The sequence below is a fragment of the Rana temporaria genome, chromosome 9, assembly GCF_905171775.1.
Source record: "Rana temporaria chromosome 9, aRanTem1.1, whole genome shotgun sequence".
Taxonomy (NCBI): Eukaryota; Metazoa; Chordata; class Amphibia; order Anura; family Ranidae; genus Rana; species Rana temporaria.
This window is the reverse complement of record NC_053497.1, coordinates 99,465,970-99,492,652: the sequence shown is the minus strand read 5'-3', so window position 1 is coordinate 99,492,652 and position 26,683 is coordinate 99,465,970. Positions and strand designations below refer to the sequence as shown.

The following is a 26,683-nucleotide window of genomic DNA, read 5'->3' as shown; positions in this document are numbered from 1 at the left end:
TTGTGAGATTGCCTTTTCCATTGATTCGTAACATTGTTTTGTTTTCATTGATTCGTGTCTACTACCATGCTTCGAGTGGATTCCTACTTTCGTAAATACATTGCGGTCATTTGCAATCTTGTATTTTAGTTTTGTTTTCAAAACGCCGCTATAGCCTCCTACCATGCTTCGAATGCATTTGTACTTTCGTAAATAAATTGCGGTCATTCATAATGTTTTTTAGTTTTGTTTTCAACACGCGGCTGTAGCCTCCGCCCCTGTACGCCATTTTGAGAGGGTGTATCTTGCTTAATTTCTAACAAGTCCTGTACTTACTCCCAGCCCACTCCCTCAGTCACGAGACCTGACTCAGTCTCCTCCTCAACTGAATCTAAAAAGATTCAGGAATGCAGTGTGACTCAGACACAAAATAGATAAGCTGATTGGCTAAGATATTAAATAAGATACATCACTCACTACACTGCCCATTCCAAAGAACGATTTGAGAACACAAAATTACGAACAGACAAAGAAACAAATTTACGAACATACGAATGAAAATACGAACATATGTATTAAGATACACTTTCTTACACTGTCCATTGAAAAGAACGATTCAAGAACACGAACAAACAAAATTACGAACATACAAAGAAACAAAATTACGAACACACAAATGAAATACGAACATACAAAACTACGAACAGACAAAGGATTGAAAATACGAAATGCAAATCATTCGTTATAGATGTAATTTTCGTTCTTTTACTGTTTTGGTGTTTCGTATTTTCGTAAGATCGTCCATTCGTAAGTTTGTATTTTTGCATGTTCGTTTTTTTTTGGTTATTCATAATTTCATAATTTTTGTATTTTGGTTCTTTCGGCTATTCGGATGTTCAAATTGATCCGAATGTACGAATACTAACAAATTCGTACGAAAATGCATTTGGTACGAACCAAATCACACATGTCTAGTATAGAGGAAAATCCTAGTTACATTTTTTTTTCTTTACTGTCTTTGTACAATCTGAAATATAAAGAAAACACAAGAGGGTGCATATGCCTAGTGCATTACTAGAGATTTTATTGTAGAAATGTAAAAAAGGACAAAATGAAGGGAGTACGCTCCCGAAACACGTCAATTAGCCAGCGTTGAGGCATTGCATCAAATCCAGGTCACACAAATCCCACACTGGATTGTGCCTAGCGTTTATCATGTTCATTTATCTTCTACCTTTGTGAGTTTTCACTTTGTACTTTTTTACATTTCTACAATATAATCTCAGGTAATGCACTAGGCGTTTGTGTCATCCTGTGTTTACTTATTAGTTGCCTACTGGATAATTTCCTGACCTGTGGGGGGGCTGCACCGGCTGAGCATTTCTGACAGATGTCCACTTGTTGCTACCTACGGCTTGTTGTATCTCAGGACCTCTGGTAGTACTCTTTAAGTGCTGGGAGTAATTGTGTGTTTTGTACAATCTGAAATATGCTTATGACTGATTGCATGTAGGATTGTAGGTATGGTTTCTCATCTCCAGTCCTCAAGGCGCCCCAACAAGTCATGTTTTCAGGATTTCCCTCAGATGAAACAATTGTGGTAATTACTAAGGCAGAAAATTATCAAATCACCTGTGCAAAATAATGGAAAGCCTAAAAACATGACCTGTTGGTGTGCTTTGAGGACTGGAGTTGAGAAACACTGGGTTAAGATACTGAAACCTATGACCTGCATACTGACCAAGTCAAATTTAGATGTGCATGAGCCTGGCATTTTGTATTTATAAAGTGTCCAGGCTTACTACTCTGTAATGCTGCACATTGGCTGTGGTTTGCAGTTCTACTGTCTCATGGCAAATTTGCTCAGGCTGAAAACAGGAGACCCTCTATGAGGCTATGCTTTATTAGCTTCAGGCCTCGTACACACGACCGAGGAACTCGTCGTAAAAGAAACATCGTTTTCCTCGACGAGTTCCTTGTCAGGCTTGTCGAGAATCTTGACAAGCTTTCTTTGCGTACACACTGTCAAGACCAAATATCCTCGTTCTCAAACGCGGTGACGTACAATACGTACGACGGCACTATAAAGGGAAAGTTCGATTCCACTGGCACAACCCTTGGGGCTTCTTTTGCTAATCTCATGTTACTGCGTGTTAAGTAAAAGTTTGGTAAGAGATGATTCGCGCTTTTCAGTCTGTTACAGCGTGACGAATGTGCTATCTCCATTACGAACGCTACTTTTACCGAAGGTGCTCTCCCGTCTCATACTTAATTCTGAGCATGCGCGGGTTTTCCAAGCATACACACGAACGTGTTTCTCGTTGTAAACCAGCCCGACGAGGAACACAACAAGGAAATTGAGACTCCTGACGAGGAAAAGAGAACTTATTCTCTTTTTTTCTCATCGACTTCCACGACAGTTTTCTCGATGAAAAACATACACACGACCGTTTTCCTCTGCAAAAAAGCTCTGCCACCAAGTTTCTTGATGGATTCTGTCGCGGAAAACGGTAGTGTGTACAAGGCCATACAGACAGCATCCCTGCTGAACAGCTGCAGGGATAAGCACGTGGCCACAAGAGGGAGTAGCAACAAATCTCAATATAGAAAATGAAAATGTCTTTTTACTTAAAAATATACTATACCTAAAACAGAACTACTTTTTTTGTTTACGCTGGAGTGGAGCATGGTTTGTGCCCCCTTTGATCAGTTTGATCTTCTCCACATCTAGTCCTTAAATTAGAAGGGCTTTGCTGAAACTAAACTTCCTGCTTCCCCTCTCTGATATATATTCCCATGGAGAATCTGCCACACACACGGTTGGTTGCACAGAAATGCTGAAAGTATGCTTCAGCAGTTCCTTGTCAGCAGCCTGCTTTCTATGTCTCTATAGAAATATGGAAAATACAATCCATGAAAAGAGGGAAGCTTGGCTCACAGTTTTGGCCGTCACAGCAGGACTGAGACTTAGCTGACATCATCCCACTGGGGTCACTTGCTGCAGAAAATACATGACAGTGTCCTACTCCATTCCAAACTGCAAGCATTTACTGAATGGGAAAATAAAGGATAACATGCCTGATAAAAATAAAACTAATGTAGTCACCAGTAGCATATTAAGTATTTTTGATAAACTAACCCTGAACCCCAGGGAGATATACAAATCACAGAAATTCAGTCATTTGTTCCATAAAAATAATATTTTTATTAAATGCAACTAGTGAAAGTGCCTGAATTTGACCTCCCATCAGCTGTATGCAGACCCTATACAGTGTAAGTCAGACTGAAAACGGGATGGGTAGTACTGGACCAATTGGGTGTGCTGTATTGAACATGTGCTAACAAGAAACATGCTCACAGGAGGAGAGAAAAGTAAATGCAGAGGTGGTGACCTGTTGATTACCCTTCACTGTTTACTAATGTCTGCAATACTCACCTCTCCTTCAATGGTCTGAGGCGCCACCAGCATCTTCTAATGGCGTTTTTTCTACATGCTGGGCTATGGCCATCTTTTTTGTGCAGGATGCAGGCACATCTATGTATCCATAGGCGCTCAGTCATCCCAGCACACAGGAATTGTGCCGGAATCGAAACTGAGCTGCACATGCATATTTCTATGTACATTCTAAGGAGAACTGCGAGCAGGCAGTTTTTTTGTGGGTGCCTTTTCAGTGGGAGCGGGTGCTTAATTTATTTGTGGGGGGGGCAAACACGACCCCTTACTCATTCCACCCCCCGTCGTACAATCAATTCCTGCTTCGCTTGCCCGTCGCCTGCCAGCCCCACACTTACCCCATCTAGGTTGAGGCTTTGGCGGCTTTCCCACTGCATCTACTCCCGAGTCCCAGCACTCACTTCTCCTGGCCAATCCGGTCTTAGGACTCCCAGCCGATCGGGTCTTAGGACTCCCGGGCCAATCAGATCTCAGAACCTGCTTTCTGATTGTCCAGGAGGAGAAACAGGAAGACATTATTGAATATTAATTTGCTAATGTCACACAAGTGGGTGGGCTTGGGGCGAAGTGCTCTGCACCCCAAGCCCACACTTTTTGAAGCCAATTAGAGCCTCAGGCTCTAATCATGTGCTTCATAAAACAAACAAAAAACAGTGAAGCACAAGCGTCTGGTGCCCTGCCCGGGCGCACGGATTAGGGGGGCAGCACCCCTTATGAGCGGCGGCCACTGGCACTTTCACACGGGCTGTCCGATCAGGTCCGCCTGTCAGTTTTTCAGTCTGCAAAATCCAGATGGTGGTCCTATTTTCCATCAGTTTGGCGGATCGGATATGATCTGAAGAAAACAAACAGGCGGTCCATTTTCATCCCATCTCCCCATACAGGAGAGCCGGACTGGGTCTGTCTCTGCTCTGCTCAGTAAGTGTAGACAGACCTGTCATCTGCCTGCTCAGTGGGGTTGAGCAGAGCAATCCCTTGCTAAGCAAGCATATCCCACAAAATAGAGGCACCCGTGTGAAAGGGGCCTTTAACTGAAGACTTCAATTCTGCTTAAACTTTAGCAAAGAAACATAAGGTCACCAACCTGACTCTGCTGTGTGGTAGCACTGTGTAAATCTCAGGATTGGATGGACAGAAACACACATTTTTGGACGGGTAAAACAGGCACTGTATCTAAGTTTGATGCTGTATTTAGCGGTTTAGTGGTTCAGCCTTATTTATCATTATTCATGAAAATTTTGTAATGCATCCATTAACATATTAACGTAATCATCACCCAGCAGTTCAGGAAAATGTGCCCATGATTGCCACAATTAATATATTTTTTCAGTTTTACACCTGGTAACAGTTTGTATTCAATAAAGTTTGAAGTGTTATTTTGTCTCAGCAGTGATTATTGAGAGTCAGCAAAATCATGCCCTTGTATTTCTGCCCTTCAACACACAGTAGACACACTTTTAGTCCTCTAAACAAATAAATGGGAAAATGGAGACACTTGAAGGCCACTTGTTCAAAGCAAAATAGCTCAGGTTTCCAGTGATATTAAGGAGAATGATCCGTCTTTCCACCATCAGCTAATACCTCATAATGAGGCACATTGATTAAATGCAAATGGCTTGACCTGTCCAGTCCCTGCCTGTCGTATTCTCCTGTCAGCATACGCAACCTGTCTCATCAGAATGAAAAATGAGACATAATGATCCCTCATTAAGAACTATTGCCACTTTTTGCTCAATTTAGTCCTATTTCATCCCTGAATATTATTGCCTACACCTGCCGAGAAAATGATGATAATGTTTGGTAAGTGTAAGTACATTTGACTACTATGTAGCCAGGCATTGCCATCATAAACAGAGAGAGGGGAATTCCTGTCTGGATCAGAACTGGTACAGAACGCAGTTTGGGCATTTTTCTATATAGCCAGAATCCATCTTTCGTGAGCTGCTACTGTGGAATGGATAAATCTCTTCAGTAGATATATTGACCTGTGTGTGACAAGGAGATAATTTTCTGTGACATTCTGTATATAGCAATCATTCCTCAGCTTAGAAATAGGAAATCTCCATACATACAGTCAATTCACAGACAGACCAATCCATATATGGATATGTCCATTGTTTTGTACACTATTACCTCAGCATACACTATACAAGTTTACATACCCTGGCAGCATTTATTACTTCTTGTCCATTTTTTCAGAGAATATAAATGATAATACAAAAACATTTCTTTCACTCTTGGTTAGTGTTTGGCTGAAGCCATTTATCATCAATCAACTGTGTTTACTCTTTTTAAATTATAGTGACATCAGAAACAAAAGAAAATTACCATGATCAAAAGTGTATTTAACCTCAGTTCTTAATACCGTGTATTGCCTCCTTTAACATCAATGACAGCTTGAAGTCTTTTGTGGTATTTGTGGATGAGGCTCTTCATCTTCTCAGATGGTAAAGCTGCCCAATCCTCTTGGCAAAAAGCCTCCAGTTCCTGTAAATTCCTGGGCTGTCTTGTATGAACTGCACGTTTGAGATTTCCCCAGAGTGGCTCAATGATATTGAGGTCAGGAGACTGAGATGGCCACTCCAGAACCTTCACTTTATTCTACTGTAGCCAATGGCAGGTCGATTTGGCCTTGTGTTTTGGATCATTGTCATGTTGGAATGTCATTGTCATGTTGGAATGTCCAAGTACGTCCCATGCGCAGCTTCCTGGCTGATGAATGCAAATGTTCCACCAGTATTTTTTAATAACATACTGCATTCATCTTGCCAACAATTTTGACAAAATTTCCTGTGCCTTTGTAGCTCACACATCCCCAAAACATCAGCGATCCACCTCCGTGTATGAATGGTGTACCTTTCATTATAGGCCTTGTTGACTCCTCTCCAAATGAATTGTTTATGGTTGCAGCCAAAAAGCTAAATTTTGGTCTCATCACTCCAAATGACTTTGTGCCAGAAGGTTTGAGGCTTGTCTCTGTGCTGTTTGGCGTATTGTAAGCGAGATACTTTGTGGCATTTGGGTAGTAAGTTGAACTAAGCACTTATATCTGTAGTGTCATGTACACTACAGCTGGTAAACGGATGTTTAGGATGGATGTTCAAAGGCAATTGAAACGCCTGTAACAGCTTGTAAACGTGTGTAAATGCAAATACGGCTAAACTTGGCATGTAAACATGCCAAAACTGACGTTTTTAACCGTCGGTTACTATCTGTCAAGTTAAATCGTTCACGAGAGGTTGTAAAACGCCTTGTGTACATTAAGCCTAAAGCCCCATATACACTATTAGATTTTCTGCAGATTTTTGTCTTCTGATTTACCAAAATCATGTAGTGCAAGGGCCTGCCTGATTGCATACAAATTTAAACTCTTAATGTTTGACCTCATATTATATGGTTTTGGTAAATCTGAAGACAAAAATCTGCAGAAAATCTAATAGTGTGCATGAGGTCTTAGTGTTGTTTTTCTTTGGTGCTTTATTCCTCTGTTATCAGCATGAGTCACTTCTGACAAAGTTCTCATAACTACTGACATAACTACGCTCCCCGAAAATTTGTGTCGGGGAGAGAGCTTAGAGGGAAATAAGCACTGAGCTTGTCTATTCTAAATCTCTGCATGCTCCTTTATTTCTCTGCCTATGTGGAGGGTGTGTATGTGTGTACCTTTCCTCCAATCAGTGTATGCCCAGATTCCACACTCAAAATTTTAACACGATCTGCACTTTCTAATGCATGTACAAAGCTGAAGACAGTAGATATACATGTAAAACTTATGTAGGAAGGTTTGTTTAATTTCTGTATACTACCTGAGGCTATTCACTTCACTGGCTATGTGAGGATTTACATCCACTTTAAGCTTACTACAGATGGTTCGAAGCTTGGTTGGTTCAGCAGGGAACAGCTGAAATTTGAACCATCTATGAGCAGTTTGATTGATTGATCGATCAATGGATTGACTTGGGTACAACCAGCACGTCGGATTTTCGGGATGTGAACTCATTACTGCAACGCACTTGTGTGAATCCAGCCTAAAGAAACCAGCCTAAAGGAATCTTCCAAATGGTAGAAATTCATTGAAATAGCAAACATGCTTAATTAGTATAGTTACTCTGGATAAACAACAAGACACGTACACACGACCGGTTTTAATATCCTAGAAAAAAATTATGTTTTTCTTGACGTGATTCTTGTCAAGCCTGCCTTGCATACACACAATTGTGAAAAAAAATTCTTAAGCAAAGCGCAGTGACGTACGACGGCACTATAAAGGGGGAAATTCCATTTGGATGGCGCCACCCTTGGGGCTGCTTTTGCTGATTTCGTGTTAGTAAAAGTTTGGTGAGAGACGATTCGTGCTTTTCAGTCTTCGTGCGCGTGTGTGTCTGTCTTTCTGTGGACTTTAAAATCACAGAACTCACACAGAAATTTGTATTGAGAGAAATATTGAGGGAGAAAATGGCTCATCACCTTCTCAGAATACCCATTGCCTGGCTGTCTCTGACTTCAGTAGTTTGCGTTGACAGAACAAGAGTTCTGGCTTCTACTTGTAGTGGCTAGGCAGAGGGTGACGGCATGATCCTTCTGCCAAGATTTTGGGAATGCGGAGGAACACTAAATCTTTGAGGCCCCGTACACACGTCCGAGAAACTCGACGGGCAAAACACATGGTTTTGCTCGTCGAGTTCCTTGTGAAGCCGCCGAGGATCTCGGCGAGCCAAGTTTCCTCATTGACTAATGAGGAAATAGAGAACATGTTCTCTATTTGGCCCAACGAGATCCTCCTCGGTTTCCTCGGCCAAAAGTGTACAGACGACCGGGTTTCTCAGCAGAATGCGGCTCCGATCGAGTTTCTGGCTGAATTCTGCCGAGAAACTCGGTCGTGTGTACAGGGCCTAAGATTTGCAGTGGAAGGATTGTGTTGTCACCCCAATCAAGTCAGAGGTAATCTACATATATTTTCTAATTTATTTTCCATATTCCATTATTTACCAGGTGTGTTGTTTTATGGGACACAATAAAATAAAGGTGGGGAAAATCTGATGCAATAAATGGTGCTTTCAGTACAAGATCCACTTTAATCTGACCTAATGCTTCATTAAATATCAAATTAGCAATTCTAAAATACAAGCTGCAGACAAATACAATTTATTTTCCCAACATCATGTTTCTTCAGATAAATTAAGGTTACAAAATAATACGGCATCAGGAAAATACTGATGATTGACAGCAGAAAAAGACAGTAGTCCATTCTTTTTTTTCGTACATTTTATTGTCTGACTATACCGTAGATCTATGTTTGTCCCAAGCATGTTTGAAGCCATCTACTGTTGACTGTCTCACTACTAAGATTAGTTTTAAACTGTCCTCCAGTTAGTTTGAGGAAATGTCACTGTGTTCCTGATTTTGGTTTTATATTCAAAGAACTGCCCTCCTGAACCTTTTTCACCCCCTTGATGTATTTAAAGGTTTCAATAATGTCTCCCCTTTGCCTTCTTTCCTCCTATATGTTGTGTCCCCCAGACCTTTCAAAATTTTTGTTACACGTCTCTGTACTTGTTCTATCTTATCAATTTCTTTTTGTAAGTGAGGTCTCCAGAACTGGACACGGTATTCTAAATGAGGTCTCACTAAAGATCTAGATAGAGGAACCTGAACCTCATTTATCCTGCTGGTGATCCCTCTAGTGGTGCATCCTAGAATTCTATTTGCTTTTCCCACTGCCTGATCACACTGTTTGCTCATTTTGCAATCTTCAACCCCAGAATGTTTTTCTTCTGTAGTGCTGGTTAACACGGTACCCCCAATGTTGCACTCTCCCAGGGGATCCTTTTTCCTTAGGTGCATTATTTTACATTTAGAAACTTTGAACCAATTTTCCAGCAATGCCAAATCATGTTCCATATTACAGATATCAACTCTATTACGCACCTCTGTGTCATCAGCAAAAAGACATACCTTGCCCAACAAACCTTTAGTTATATCCAGTACAGAGCCTTGTGGTACACCACTAGTGACTGGTCTCTGTTCTGAATTGACAAAGGGTATATGTGCATGGAAACTGTACCATTGTGGAAATCCATTGGGAACCCCTAAGGCCTCGTACACACGACGGGACATGTCCGATGAAAACGGTCCGCGGACCGTTTTCATCGGACATGTCCGCTGGGGGATTTTGGTCTGATCGCTGTACACACCATCAGACCAAATTTCCCGTGGACAGCGAACGCGGTGACGCTGGAAACCTGTCTGATCCGCTGGAAAATTGTCCGGTCGGCCGTACAGACGACCGAACATGTCCGCGGAAACTGGTCCGCCGGACCAGTTTCAGCGGACTTGTTTGGTCGTGTGTACGAGGCCTAAGTGTATATTACTATAACACATAGCATGCAATCTTTATTTTAAGAGAGCTATATATAGCAGAAATCCCACTGCATTCTATACAGCAGCTGAACAAAGTCTCTTTACTGCAGATTTACACTTAATATTTCCATGCAGTGCATCAACGTACTGCACCATTCTCTTCTTATAATCTAATATCCCTTCTCTACTTTCTTATCAGCTTTAATGAAATCTCTACTGAACGCTTCACAGATCTGTCATCAGAACCGCAGAGAAAAAAAAAATCAACTCCATTCAATTCCTTTCTAAGAAGTTGTCACTTTATTTTCCCTCTAAGAAGCACTTTCCAAAACAATTGCTGCTAAGTCCTGCACATTTTCCATTGTCCAGACATTGGTTTGCACTGTGGTCAGCATGTTAAGTCATATCACTGGACTACAGGAGATGAGGCAGAGAACACACGTGTTTAAAAATAAAATCCCATGCACTGAATGCAGACTGCTCTTGTACAACAGGACTGTGCCCAAAAGGCTCTTACATAATAGTGGTCTATTCATTGTAGATAAAAATCTAAAAGAGGGGGAATAATAATTTTCTTGACATTCCCTGACATATTCACAGATGATGAAGGCCAGACCTGTGTGGCTTATGTAACGGCACATTAAACTAGGCTGAAACCCTCGGGCATTTAGTCAACTGAAGTGTAATGTTCATTCTGCACGATGGACCGGCGCATTTTACTGCTCAGCTGCTGTCATTTAGGCAGTGTCAAGAAAGCAGACTCAAAGCCATTTCCAGCAGCAGCAAAACCTGTGTGGATCTTTAACCCCTTTTCTACCAGGTTCATTGCTCCTCGACAAAATTTCCAGCATTTGAAACTTCTGTTTCATCATAATGACAGCTAATACAGCTACTAGATTCAAATGTTTCCACTAAAACCAGTCAAGCATCCCACATCTACCGATAAACACCCTCACCAAGAAAGAGTTCCCGTTGTACATTTATTACACAGCACATGGGTGTTTAGACATTTTAGGCTAGGAGCAATTTTTAGAAACACGATCATGTCACTAAACTGCTGCAGGTTAATCGCTAAGTATTAGTGATTGCTAACTACACATTTGGAACACATGGGTCACTACTGAGTTAAGCACACAAAACACATCTGGTAGCTTGCAGTAGTGATTACTCACACACATTGGTGCATTGTGTGATGATTAGCGATTAATCGCTACTCTATGCTACTTGTGTGCCTCACACACTTTATTCAAAATGTGTAGTAATCAATGATCAATGACTACTATTAGCAATTAATTACTAGTGATTTTAGTAGCGTGAGCGTGATCTATAAAAATTGGTTGTGTGTTCTTAGCCCTAAAGTGAACCTGTCAGGAACATCAAAGTTTCCAAGTAACAACACTTGCAAAGTGCAGGCATAAAGAACCATTATTGACCCTGTAATCAACTGTTGCACACATTGAAAGCCCCTAAATTTCATATGCACATTATATAAAGGCAGCAGCAGCACTAGAGGCTATACATTTTCTCAAATGCAAAAGGATTGAAAATGTAAGGATAGTTTAACAAATCAACAAATTTGACAAGAAAATGTAAGGATAGTTCAGACCCTAGTGGATGGCAAGTTTCTTTGACTGCCCGACCTGGAGCCAACATGAACAGAAATGGATGCAATGCAGTTAAATACATAAATTAGATCTAATATACAACTCTCCTTAACTAATTAACTAGTTTTGAACAACTACAGTATTAATAAAGGAACAAAGACCAATCCATAATCTATCAACTATATATAAACTTTTACTTCCTTAAGGACCCCTCAATGAGATAATATGTATGAGAAAATAGGAAAACTAAACAGGGAGCTTGATCTCATTAGTAGAATGGAATGAGGCATTTTCCTTGACACATAAAATGTCGATAGCAGTTAAAAATCAAGAAAGAAACTATAAAATTATGATGAGATGGTATTGGAGCCCAGTAGAGTTACATAAAATAAACAGAGACAACTTGGAAACATGTTGGAGATGTCTTAAGGATAGAGGAACAATTACACATATTTGGTATAATTGTCCAATGGTGAAGGATTTTTGGTATGAGATATTTAATATTTATCGGACGATGTCGGGCTCTGAGCTACAACCAAGTATTAACATCTCAATATTATCCATTATTCCAGGATCAAGGAGAACTATTAAGACAGACATCCTTCACCATATGATAACAGCTGCTAGGACAATAATAGCTTGAAATTGGTGAAAAGCAAAAAGTCCTACAATAAAAGAATGTGTTTGCGAGATGAGCGAAATACAACATATGGAGGTCAGATAAGGGTTTGAGAGAATTTATGTAATCAAATTCCAAAAATATGGCAAACAATGGGAAAAGTTTAGTTCCTTGGCAGTTTTCATACAATATTTATGAAAGTGAATGTACAACCCCAATGGGGGTTTTCCTTTTTTTTTCTTTTTTGTATGTATATAACGTACGGCGGCTTAAAGTTATGCAGGCGTAGCGTATGTAATTTACGTTACACCGCTGCAAGTTAGAGAGGCAAGTGCTGTACTCACAAAGCACATGCGCCGTTCGTTAGGCGCGTCATTTACGCGGGGTCACGATTCATTTACATACAACACGCCCCCTACCAGCCTATTTTGAATTAGGCGGGCTTACACCGGCCCATTTACGCTACGCCGCCACAACTTATGGAGCAAGTGCTTTGTGAATACTGCACTTGCCCGTCTAAGTTGTGGAGGCGTAGCGTAAATAGGATACGCTACGCCCGCACAAAGTTACGCTCTCGTACGTGAATCTGGCCCCTCATGTGATCTGCACAGCATGCAATGTCACATGCAATGTGATGCGATGTCAGACGTTGCGCTGGTGTGAACCGGCTCTTAAGACAAGTTAAGCCACACAAGTCCCACAAAAAGTGCACTTTACAGTTATGATTTATATTCTTATTTCAACATGCACAAACCTTCAGATAACATGTGGCATAATTTATGGCCTGCTATGAACAAAATTCACAGGGGTTATGTAACAATATAAATGCACTAGGCTGAAGGCCATAAGGGCTTGTGTGGAAAGCATCAGTTTGAGACGCTTCTGAGATCATTCAGAATTTTTTGATAGGTGCATTTTACCTGCAGTTGCCCTTCTAATGACCTGCATTTGACCTGCTTTAAATTGGTAGTAACAGGCCACCACACAGTGGATTACTGATCGCTATACTGGCCCGCTGCCAGTGTCCTGTGATCTCTGTGACCAATCACAGCAGATCACATGACAGTTGTAAACAATGAATAGCTTGCTTTCATGCCATTCATTGTATACAATTGTGTTGCTAGCTGTGATTGGCCACAGTGATCACATGGTACTGACAGGACCAATCACAGTCAATTTGTGCCATGTAGTTAGATGTGACCAATCATAGCTAATCACAATAGACAGTGTCTACACATTGTCATTCAGTAAAAATATGTGCAGGAAGGGTAACTCCACTCTCGTGGGGGAAAAAAAATCGCAAATAAAGAAAAAAATTATATAGCATATACAATTTTCACACAACTCATATTGTGATTGAATTTTATTAAAAAGGACCTTTCCTTTTCAATCTGCAGCTCAGTAATTTTCTGAAAATGCAATGCAATATGGCTAACTGGAGAAATGTTTTTTTTTCATGATCAACTGCCCAAAGTGGTAAAGTGTTACTATGGTAACACTGTATTGCTCTGGTCACACTATTTAGTGAGTTACAGTTACAGTGAGGAAAATAAGTATTTGAACACCCTGCTATTTTGCAAGTTCTCCCACTTGGAAATCATGGAGGGGTCTGAAATTGTTATCGTAGGTGCATGTCCACTGTGAGAGACATAATCAAAAAAAAAAATCCAGAAATCACAATGTATGATTTTTTTAACTATTTATTTGTATGATACAGCTGCAAATAAGTATTTGAACACCTGAGAAAATCAATGTTAATATTTGGTACAGTAGCCTTTGTTTGCAATTACAGAGGTCAAACGTTTCTTGTAGTTTTTCACCAGGTTTGCACACACTGGAGGAGGGATTTTGGCCCACTCCTCCACACAGATCTTCTCTAGATCAGTCAGGTTTCTGGGCTGTCGCTGAGAAACACGGAGTTTGAGCTCCCTCCAAAGATTCTCTATTGGGTTTAGGTCTGGAGACTGGCTAGGCCACGCCAGAACCTTGATATGCTTCTTACAGAGCCACTCCTTGGTTATCCTGGCTGTGTGCTTCGGGTCATTGTCATGTTGGAAGACCCAGCCTCGACCCATCTTCAAAGCTCTAACTGAGGGAAGGAGGTTGTTGCCCAAAATCTCGCAATACATGGCCCCGGTCATCCTCTCCTTAATACAGTGCAGTCGCCCTGTCCCATGTGCAGAAAAACACCCCCAAAGCATGATGCTACCACCCCCATGCTTCACAGTAGGGATAGTGTTCTTGGGATGGTACTCATCATTCTTCTTCCTCCAAACACGGTTAGTGGAATTATGACCAAAAAGTTCTATTTTGGTCTCATCTGACCACATGACTTTCTCCCATGACTCCTCTAGATCATCCAAATGGTCATTGGCAAACTTAAGACGGGCCTTGACATGTGCTGGTTTAAGCAGGGGAACCTTCTGCGCCATGCATGATTTCAAACCATGACGTCTTAGTGTATTACCAACAGTAACCTTGGAAACGGTGGTCCCAGCTCTTTTCAGGTCATTGACCAGCTCCTCCCGTGTAGTCCTGGGCTGATTTCTCACCTTTCTTAGGATCATTGAGACCCCACAAGGTGAGATTTTGCATGGAGCCCCAGTCCGAGGGAGATTGACAGTCATGTTTAGCTTCTTCCATTTTCTAATGATTGCTCCAACAGTGGACCTTTTTTCACCAAGCTGCTTGGCAATTTCCCCGTAGCCCTTTCCAGCCTTGTGGAGGTGTACAATTTTGTCTCTAGTGTCTTTGGACAGCTCTTTGGTCTTGGCCATGTTAGTAGTTGGATTCTTACTGATTGTATGGGGTGGACAGGTGTCTTTATGCAGCTAATGACCTCAAACAGGTGCATCTAATTTAGGATAATAAATGGAGTGGAGGTGGACATTTTAAAGGCAGACTAACAGGTCTTTGAGGGTCAGAATTCTAGCTGATAGACAGGTGTTCAAATACTTATTTGCAGCTGTATCATACAAATAAATAGTTAAACAATCATATATTGTGATTTCTGGAATTCTTTTTTTTGATTATGTCTCTCACAGTGGGCAGGCACCTACGATGACAATTTCAGACCCCTCCATGATTTCCAAGTGGGAGAACTTGCAAAATAGCAGGGTGTTCAAATACTTATTTTCCTCACTGTATACGATGACACTGTACTGCACTGGTGACAGTATATATAAAAAAAACAAGGAAATAGTTTTTGTACTTTCCAAAAAAAGTGGCAAAAAAATTACAACTTCAAAAAAAGTGCCATGTCTCTTGCCAAATACCTCAGACGGTCTATTTTTCAAAAAGGCCATTTGGGGGGTATATGCACTGTCCTGGCATTTTCGGGCCTCAAGAAGTTAGATAGACCGTCAGTACATCGGGATTGATACATTTTCATATACTGTATATATACACCATAGTTTGTGGACTCTATAACTTTCCTACAGACTAAATAATATACACTGATTTGGGTTATTTTAACCAAAGAAATGTAGTAGAATAATATTTAGCCTAAATTTATGAAGAAAGATTATTTATTTGCAAAATAGTATAACAGAAATGAAGAAAAGCATTTTTTTTTCAAATTATTTAGCATCCCAGTGGGTATTAAATGCCACCAAAAGAAATATCTATTTGTGTGGGAAAAAATGATAGAAATATTATATGGGTACAGTGTTGCATGACCACACAATTGTCATTCAAAGTGCGACAGTATTGAAAACTGAAAATTAGCCTTGGCAGGAAGGGGGTAAAAGTGCCTGGTATTGAAGTGGTTAAGAAGGTTTTGCAAGATGCTTGAAAAAGTTTCTGACTTGCCTTGGGCACAGGGCCGTCTTTAACTTCTTAAGCTAATATCCAAATGGAAGTGAATCACCTGGCCTTTAGGAAAAAACTCAAGACCCATCTTTTCTGAAGGCTAAATAGAAAGAAATAGATACCAAGCGCCTTAAGGCGATTCAGTTCGCATTTGTAGCGCTATATAAGTTATTCACTCACTCACTAAGACCCGGGCCATTGTAAAAAAACGGGCACAAGGTGGCTCTATAGGTCCGGGAGGCCGTCTTTTTATGGCCTTGGCTCCTCCGGCCAAGTGATTCAGACACGCAATTTTCATTCAAAGCGTGACAGTGCCGAAAGCTAAAATTTCGCCTGGGCAGGAAGGGGGTATATGTGCCCAGTAAGCAAGTGGTTAATATTGATTGTACCCTGGGAAAAAAGTTTATTTGCCCCCCCCCCCCCCATGAAATTGCGCTCTCCACCTGCTCTGAGACATACAATAAATAGCAGCTAGACTCAAAATCTGTTTACTGAATCAGATCAGGCAGCAATTGCGATTGACAGCATATCATTACCGCTTACTGACTGGTTGCTAGAGGTTACAGCACATGATTTCTGCTTTTTGATCGGTTGCTAGAGATTACTGTACAGTAATACTGATCACTGATTGGTTGCTAGAGGTTACAGCACATCATCGCCTCACTGCCTTCACACCATGGACGGGGGAGGTGAGCGCACCCAACAATAGATAGAAAACTGGGGGCATGATCAATGGCAATGCTATTTTTTTTTACCGGCTACCAATATAAAAAGGAGTTTCAACACTCACCACCAATGTAATAGGGGTTTACACTGACTACTATTGTAATAGAAGCTTTCACAGTAACTACCAATGTAAAGAGGGATTAACACTGACCACTAATGTAAGGGGGCATTCACACTGGCCACTACTGTGAATGAAAGGATTCTACACCAAGCCCCAATGTAATGAGAAGATTTACACTGACCACCAATGTAACTGAAACATTTAGCCTGTGTTCACATTTGCGTGTGTCGGGAACGCATGCAAAATCGCTTTCCTGACACCACAGAAACCTGCTGCCATTTAGCAGATCAACAGCATTGCCATCAAGTGTTAATGACACCCTCACGCATCTTCTGACATGTGCCTTGGCACTGTGTGATTTTGAAAAAGGGTTTGGGACTTTCTTCCACATTTCTAGCGCAAAGAGCAGCCCATTGAAATGAATGGGTTGCCCTACACGAGACCTACATCTTTATCCACCCTGTCAGTACACCTTTGCATCCTAAAACCCCTGCTAAACTCTGCACCCCAAACTTCCCCCATCCTCTCCACTCCAACCTTCCCCCCATTAACTCTACCTGCCTCCTCTGCTCATCTTTGCACCCAGCTTCCTTACCTCTATACATCCCCTCCTTTCATACCTGTGCACCCCAAACAGTAATTATGTTCACAACAATAGGGCAGAGCTGGGCAGCATTAGTAACAGCACTTCATACTGAGATATTGGGACACAGCGCAGGACCAAAACTTCAAGGGACAAGGGAATTTTAAACCAGGATAGTTGGAAAGTATGAGGCAGCTGCTTTGGGTCCCACAACAATGACAGGGCCCAGGGCAGCTTCCCCTCTTGCCCTGCCTTAAAGACAGCCCTGCTTGGGCACATGTGGTTCCAAATTTCACACATGTGAGCCTCTATTGAACTATTGGACTCAGAACACGGCAGAGAAACATATACATGCATTGCTGATTAATACTGGTTTATAAATGATATTTGTTTGATAAAAGGCAGATCAGAAATTTTCAGTGTGAATTCATCCTCATCTATCACAATTATTGTTTAACTGAAGTAGTGTTGGAGCAATGCTTGCTTGATTATGTAAGAAAATACTCCATGCAAGATGCAGAATACATGAAAATACCATATCCATCATGTTACACTGTAACTAGCTCAGTGAGTGGAACATTATTCCCTAACACCTGCTTCTGGCAACAAATGAATGTGTTCAGGCTAAGAGTAAAGATTGAGTGAGCTGTAATGGATGATGCACAGTATCCCTATGGATGTAGGAACACTTAAAAAGCAGTCCTAGATAGCAAAAGGTTCATGCTTATTTTATAGAAGAAGGATTGAGTTAAAGAGTCCTTTATTGCATGCTGATGGTTATATCTACTGCTATGTAAGAGACTGCTTGTTTTCATTTGAGAATGAGGAGAATGAAGGGAAGGTAAACCCATGCTCCCGACCTCCTTTGCCTAAAGACAGAAAGTGCTAATAATCACCACTCCCCATAAGCCTACAGGTTATTGTAGCTCCGTTCTGTAAAATATGTCTTATGAATTTTGTATTTTATTTCACAAAGTATTATCACCCATCAAAAATCCCTTTGTCTGATTTACTTAATAGACACTTCATAGAATTTACAATTCTTGTCAACCAGAGTTTAAAAGTAAACATTTCCTAATGAAAACCCCGAATTTCCATTGCTGACCTTCTAATGAAATGTTGGTTTCCTGGCTGTTTAGGTTTACCCACTGGATTCCATAATTTCTGAGTCACTGATTTGGAAAAATACACAGACCAGGAGAGTCATAGTTAAGCCAGAAAGTCCTGATCTGCATACTTGCTATAGATCAGTGACTTGGCATGATCGGTGTAATTGGTATGACAGCCAGGTAACTGTTGCAGAATGGGAAGTCAGCAATGGTTTCTGTATGTTCTTTAGGTTCTCTGAAGAAACGTTACTTTTAAAGTGCAAGTTTAGTCAAAAACAAACATTTGGCTTATGCTGAAGAGCCCATTCTTTAAATCCCTCGCTTTGTCTAGTTGTATACCTCGTAACCCTGCCAAACAGCAGTCCTGGTTGACTTCCTGCCTATGTGTGACAATGCTGTAATATGCCTATGGAATTATTTACACCCATGTCACTCTTTACACCTCTTGAGCTCAATGTATGTAGTCATGCAGCCGCTATAGAAGTTGTCCACTTCCATACTGAGTAGAATCGCTGTCTGCTCCGCCGCACTCTCTGTTGGCAGTTCGCACTAGCAGTTGGTACCTGAAGTTAGTACCCTAAATGCTTTTTTCTACCCACAGCCTCAGATATTAACATAAAAAAGGCAGAGATAATAGTCAAGTGATCGCCCAAAAAAAATGTATTGAAGGTACTGGTTCTAAGAATTTATTTTGGCAATATGGAAGGTTCTGCTGCTGCCCTACATGCATATGTTTATGTACAGCATCTTTGACTTCTGCTATGAAGCGCCAACTGTACTGTGTGGTTTGCAATTCCCCAGAAAATACATACATCACTATATAGTCACATGCTCGAGACTAGCTGATTTAGTTATACGGCCACATTTGTTGCAGGAACCCACAAATAGGTAGGGGGCATCAGTCAAAGTGAGAGAAAGATGTTCGGGTAAGGGAAAGTTTTATATGTTAGAAAGGTGATTTTCACGTGTACTTGACACAGAGAGCCTTCTACCAAAAACTACCAGCACCAGATTCCCAGGACAAATGGTTTGTGGATTTTCTCTAGGGTGCACAAAAAGAAGCAAGTCCAAATAATCACACAGGAAGTAGTGTCAGGATATAGACTGCAGCAAAACATATTTTTTTCTATAAAATAGGAAAGGGTTGGAACTTTTATCTGATTAGTATTACTGCTGGCAATTTTTTCTGTACAAGTAACAACCACTACCCTATTGTTTGTACTTCTATCACATCACAAGAAGTTAGCTTAAATCTCCCAAATGAACACACAAGCAGCAATAAAAACATAACAAAGGGATAGAACTCAAGAGTCTGAGTGGGATAGAGTGCAGACTGCACAGTAGAGAGCAGGTCTGTACAGACCCAAAAATGTGGGTTTTTACATGGGTTAATATTGTTGAAGACAGGCTTAGAATATGAGCAAATGTTTACCAAACTGCACTTATCTGTTATATTTTGATGGCTACACAGAGAAGTATTTTTAAACTGAATATACAGATGAACCTCCTTATTTTATCCTCACTGGTTCCTTTCAACTTGATTTGTAAGTGTATGCATTTAAGCTATGCTAAACATTCTAACAAATAATTTAAACCTACGTGTTCTAGAAAACATGGTCCTATTTCACTGAGATGTGGCTCCTCGTTATTGTACTGCTTCTCAAGGTCTCTAACAAAGCCCATCTGGAACCGGTAGATGTCTTCGATGTTTCCAAAGATGACCTTCAACTGTTCATCACTGAACATGTCTCTCCGCTTCCTGCATTGCTTTAAATAACCCTGTTAAAAAAAATAAAAAAAATTACAAAAAAGGAATATAAACACACAGTAAAGAAGATCTAAATAAGCAGACCGTAACTGAAGCAATAACAGTAATAATAGGTCATGACTAATTTGTAAATTTTTTTAAAGGCTATTCCAGGTTACAAGAAAATGTTTTGTTTGGACTAAAAATTCTCTATGGTACTAATAGTAAATGTATATTTATTCTTGCAGCTCGAAGGTGTCTGGCTTGTCCTATGCTGGATGGTCAGTTTTAGGTGATGTGTCCTTTATACAAACATATCGGACAAGCAAATTTGACGGTTTTAATTTCTAGCTAGTTTTACAAATTATCCTCAAAATTTTGAAAATCCAAACTTTTCCTTGAAAACATCCCCAAGTCTGCTGGGAGCGAATCTTGATAATCAATTTGTTCATTTTGTGGTGCTAATAAATAAAATATCATCAAAAAATAGGCATAGGAAGTTGGGCACTGCCAAACGGTTGTGCACCTTTACCAAGGACAACATAGACAATCCTATTGATTACATTAAAGAAATAAGTGGTGTTAAGGAACAAAAAGGCACCACTATGCTTGTATGAGATATATATATATATATATATATATATATATATATACACACATATATATATATATATATATACACACACTAAAGCCCTGACACCCAGCAAGCAGACCACTGGCTCCTTTAGAGTGGCAGCAGGATGCCAGCTGCTGGGACATTCGCTGCATTTCTGCACTTGGAACTAAAATTAGGCCATGAAGACAGTAGATTTATAATCCTGGCTCATAGGCATCAGAGAAAGAGAGAGAGAGTGGCACAGAAAGGGATGATCTGGTAAATAAACACTGAGTGGGCTGCCAGTGACCAACAATTTAAGGTGGGAGGGATGGAAGAACAGCACTACCACTAACCATTAATGCAGGTGATGGAGCTAACAACACTGCCACTGAATAGCATTATTACTGACCACCAGGTTTACACAACTCATCCAAGACATATTTCTATAATTGGATTCAATTGGAAAAATGTCCTAGATGGGCTCGGGAACTCTCAGGTGTCCTGTTGTGCTCTTCTACCACAGGCTTATAGATGTTGCCCGAACTCTTGCTTCCAGGCTATTTTGGTACCATTTCTGTACTGTTTTTATGATTGACACAGTCTGACCTTACTTATCTGTACCTATCCCTGTTCCTCATGTACTGTACTACTGGTTGCATCCAGTAAGAGTAATGGTTGTATGTCTTGCTGAATTCTTAATTAAAATGTTTTAAAAAAAAAAAAAAAAAAAAAAAAAAATGTGTGAATCCTGAGTAAAAGTAGCATAAAAACATTTATAAATAGAAGAAAGTCAATGAAAGGCAAAAGACAAAAAAAAAGAGGTGGCACAGAGGGTAGCAAACACGCACACTTGTTGCTGATACAGAAAAAAATTGTCCTAGGAAAAACAGTTGGCTCTATGAAACTGTGAACACGTGGAGGTACACAAGGGTATGTATCCCACCACACGTATAGTACTTGTAGAGGGTTGAGCCCGTGCCACTGTTTATTCTGGCAGTTTGGGCCAGGTTTTGCCAAAAACTGGCACACTAAATGATACAGGTGTGTGCGGGGCTTATGTTAGAGCCACAATTAGAGGTGAGCGACCCCACCCACCCAGGGGATGAAAGGGAGCTGTGAGGAGCAAGTCGTTCCATACTGTTTTTCCAGAAGTCACCTAAGTCCACCTGTGTGTAATTTAACCTCAGTATAAATCCAGCTGTTCTGTGAAGCCCTCAGAAGTTTGTTAGAGAACCTTAGTGAACAAACAGCATTATGAAGGCCAATGAACACACCAGACAGGTCAGGGATAACGTTGTGGCGAAGTTTAAAGTAGGGTAACATTATAAAAAAATATCCCAAGCTTTGAACATCTCACAGAGCACTGTTCAATCCATCATCCTAAAATAGAAAGAGTATGGCACAACTGCAAACCTACCAAGACATGGCCGTCCACCTAAACTGGCATTAATCAGAGAAGCAGCCAAGAGGCCCATGGTGACCCTGCGAGGAGCTGCAGAGTTTCACAGCTCAGGTGGGAGAATCTGTCCACAGGACAACGATTTGTCTTGCACTCCACAAATCTGGCCTTTATGGAAGAGTGGCAAGAAGAAAGCCATTGTGGATTGAAAGCCATAAGAAGGACCGTTTGCAGTTTGTGAGAAGCCATGAGGGGGACACAGCAACATGTGGAAGAAGGTGCTTTGGTCAGATAAGACCAAAATTGAATGTTTTGGCCTAAAAGCAAAACACTATGTATGGCAGAAAACTAACACTGTACATCACCCTGACCACACCATTCCCACTGTGAAACATGGTGGCGGCAGCATCATGGTGTGGGGGTCCTTTTCTTCAGCAGGCACAGGGAATCTGGACAGAGTTGATGGGAAGATGAATGGAGCCAAATACGGGGCAATCTTAGAAGAAAACCTGTTAAAGTCTGCAAAAAGACTTGCGAATGAGGCTGGGATTCACCTTCCAGCATTACAATGATCATAAACATACAGCCAGAGCTACAATGGAATGGTTTAGATCAAAGCATATTCATGTATTAGAATGGTCCAGTCAAAGTCCAGACTTAAATCCAATTAAGTATCTGTGGCAAAACTTGAAAATTTCTGTTCACAGACGTTCAAAGCTGGTAGAGATATCCCCAAAAAGACTTGCAGCTGTAATTGCAGCAAAAGGTGGTTCTAGAAAGTATTGCCACACTTTTAACATATTTATTTGTAAAAAAAAAAGCAAACCCTTTATCATTTTCCTTCCACTTCACAATTGTGTGCCACTTTATGTTGCTCCATCATATACAATCCTAATAAAATACATTTACGTTTTTGATTGTAACATGACAAAATGTGGAAAATGCCAGGGGGTATGAATACTTTTTTAAGGCATTGTACTGAAATATTTTATTGTATTGTACGACTTATAAAGATGGAAAAAACGTAAGAATGAGACTGTATCATAAAGCTGTACAGAGTAGGACTTCCAAGTATGGGAGAGCATGTGACCTCCCAATGCACCCGAGTGGCAAATTGCCAATTTTGCGTGTGTGTGTGTGTATGTGTTGGGCAACAATGTCTTGCACCCCTGTCAGACCGGGTTTGCAGAAATAACAGTCTGTGCTCTGTTGGAAAGCTTTGCACAAAATTTTGCAGTGTGACTATGGGAATTGGTTCCCATTCATAAAAAGAACATTTGTGAGGTCAGGTGCTGATGGTTGTAAGAAGTTGGCTTTCCAAATACTCCTTGTTCAATTGGGTTCAGGCCACTCAAGTTCCTTCATACCAAACTGGTCAAATCATGTCCTTTGGAACTGGCCTTGTGGTGAATAGTCATGCTTGAACACAAGAGGGAATTTCTCTTCATTGAAAACACCTCAATAATTTTGGTGTTGTCCGCATACTTTTGGCCATGCGGTTAAATTGTAAAATTCCACACATAAAATCTAGGAGGCATTAATATAGCAGTTTGAAAAGAAAAGCCAGAGATATGGCAGAAATTCTGCACTTGAACGATTGCAGACTGGATCAGAAACTTCTGGTCCACTTCTTATTTATAGAAATCCTGAATATTTCTGCCAGCAACCCAATATTAGCAGCAATGAAGCAGCATTAGTTTCAGTGTCACTAGGCATCAGACTCAGTGCTATTTTGTCCTGGAGACATTAACTTGCAGCTACTCTGACCTCTGCAGCATCTTTTAATTACGGTGGCTGCTATTTTGCACTTACATATGACAACAACGCAGGAGCCATTAGATCTCATGGGATCCCCGGGAGCTTATGAGACAGGCAGAAAAAGCTTAAGAATCAGGAGGAGCCTGGGATAGTCCAGAATAATATGCATAATAAGCTTTCTTTCTCACATAATCACACCAGAAAATGTGCAGCAAAAGCTTCAGAAAGAATATAGGCAAAAATTATTATAATTTTACTGTCGGACATTTATTAAACAGGACATTTAGCTTTTATGCAATATGCCTTCAAGGGAGATAACATTTTGTAAACTTCACAAATGTCTGTGTAAAAATTTATATACCATGACAGAAATAAGCTGCAAAAACGTATTCACTAACCAATTTTCTCAAATGGGGAACAATATCCTTGTGTAAAATTTGCATTTATCTATCAAGACTTAAAGCAGTTATCAGATAAAGGTAGCACAACTCAACAAGGAACATAAAATGTCAGACCTACTTCGTTCAGTACAAGGCTGTTTTATTTATTGGACACTTAAAACAGAAGCACTAAATCTTATTTTTAAAAGGTGGTGGAGGCTCCCTTGAGTGATCTTTGACCTGAGCACATTTATATTTTAAACATGCTATATATCAGGTATTATGAAATGCTTTCTCCTGGTGATGGGCCCCAGAAAGTCCATATTTAGCTGAACAGCCAATCAATAATCAGATTTTAAAAGTGTTTCAATGCAAAGCTGCCCTGTCTAAAATGGACATTTGAAGACTCATCTTTCATCGGACAGTCAAATTAATTCTGCAGCTAAATTTTACTTAGAAAACAGCAATAATTTTAAAAACGAAGCACGTCTGAAAGTGTCATATTGCAGCAGTTCCGATTGGAGCTTCAGTGTCATGTTGAAACAATCACTAGATTTAAAGCTATAGACAGCTGATCAAATCAAATTTCAGCTTCTACTGTGACAGGTTTGCTTAGACACGCCCCTTCCTGAGTCTTTCTATTGCATATTTATTGTGGATGGTTTTACAGACCAACTGTTATAAAAAAGGAAATATTTATATGCGTAAAGGAAAGTTGAATCCCAAAACTTGCATTATTAAGGTTTTAGCAATAATTGTGTTTGCTGAATCAGCATTCAACTAGTTCAATATGACCCAGGGAAATAACCATGGAAATGACAGGATAGATTAGCCACTGGATGGAAAGGCTTAGGAGATCAATATCATTTATTCTGTATCCATGTTGGCAATCACTCATTTGTTTACATTTTGTGTAAAAGCACAGTCAACACAAGATATCAGCTTTTGTCAAGGACTGCAGATTGTAAGTAAAATGTGCTGTGTTTAGGTTTCATCTTTCATAAAGAGTACAAGGTTGTAAGAACATATTAAAAATAGAAACAAAGACAAAAAAATTACAGTGCAAAATGTACTACAAATAAAGTGGGAAAAAAACCCAGCAGTAGCAGCACACAAATAGGTACAGGGCATACAATAAAGATATTGAATTTAATCATATAACAAAGAAGTACAATATTTAAAACATAAATGAAATAAATAGTATTACATAAAGTCCAAATATTAAACAATTGTCCATGCAAGAGTGGAAGGTTCATATTCACCAACGTGGTAAAATTTCTATGGTTTGCCAGTAAGAAAACCCATGGGGGTTGCCAACTCAAGGGTGTGATTTAAGGCATATGACAGTTTATGAGGACACATAAAACAGAAGACAGAGGGGCAGATCCTCAAAGAAATTACGCCGGCGTATCTGTTGATACGCCGTGTAATTTCAAGTTTTGCGCGTCGTATCTTTGTTTTGGTATCCACCAAACAAGATACGATGGCATCTGTGTTAGATCCGACAGGCGTACGCCTTAGTACGCCGTCGGATCTAAGATGCAATTTTCCGGCGGCCGCTGGGTGGCGTTCATGTCGTAATCCGCGTCGAGTATGCAAATTAGCTTTTTCCAACGATCCACAAACGTACGAGCGGCCGTCGCATTCTTTTACGTCGTTTCCGTTCGGCTTTTTCCGGCGTATAGTTAAAGCTGCTATCTGGTGGCGTACTTAATGTTAAGTATGGCCGTCGTTCCCGCATATAATTTTAAAAATTTTACGTCGTTTGCGTAAGTCGTCCGTGAATGGGGCTGGACGCCATTTACGTTCACGACGAAAACAATAACGTCCTTGCGACGTCATTTGGAGCAATGCACCCTGGGAGTTTTGATGGACGGGGCATGCGCAGTTCGTTCAGCGCGGGGACGCGCTTCTTTTAAATGAAACACGCCCCCTACTCACCGCATTTGAATTCCGCGCCCTTACGCCGCGAGAAATACACTACGTCGCCGTAACTTACGGCGCAAATTCTTTCTGGATTCAAACCAAAGCCAGGTAAGTTACGGCAGCTTAGCATATCTCAGATACGCTGCGCCGGTGCAGATCTTTGATGATCTGCCCCAGAAGGACCATAATTAAAGAAAAAGTGTGCATGATGGCAAGAGCATGTTTCCAGGAAGCTACGGTTTGATTAAGGTGCAAGAGAGGAACAACGTTATAGAAAACAGTTTAAGACAGGGCAGGTATGATAGGGGGCATGAGAGGGAAGATAGAAGAGGCATTATTCAGATGACAACATAATGAGGTTTAGAGTATTTAGAAATGGGAGGGCATAATGGTGTCATTTAAAGTGGTTCTAAAGGTGCAAGGTGAAAAACCTTCTCCAGGCAGCTGTTCCCAGCTCCCCCCCCCAAATACTTACCTGAGCCTCATTTCAATCCAGTGTGCACAAGAGCAGCATCTCTCTTGGCTCCCTCTCTTCTCATTGGACAGGGAAGCTGGAGCCATTGGCTCCCA

The 26,683-nt window shown here is 40.6% G+C and overlaps 1 protein-coding gene across 5 annotated transcripts in view; it reads right to left on the bottom strand.

Annotated features, from left to right (window-relative positions):
* Positions 1 to 26,683, bottom strand: part of ARHGEF9 (Cdc42 guanine nucleotide exchange factor 9) — a 469,420-nt gene that overhangs the window by 78,311 nt on the left and 364,426 nt on the right. For all 5 annotated transcript variants that reach the window (XM_040323963.1, XM_040323964.1, XM_040323965.1 and 2 more), the window contains one exon: positions 19,905 to 20,084. In XM_040323963.1, coding sequence (XP_040179897.1) covers positions 19,905 to 20,084 — 180 coding nt within the window. The remainder of the gene's footprint in view (positions 1 to 19,904; positions 20,085 to 26,683) is intronic.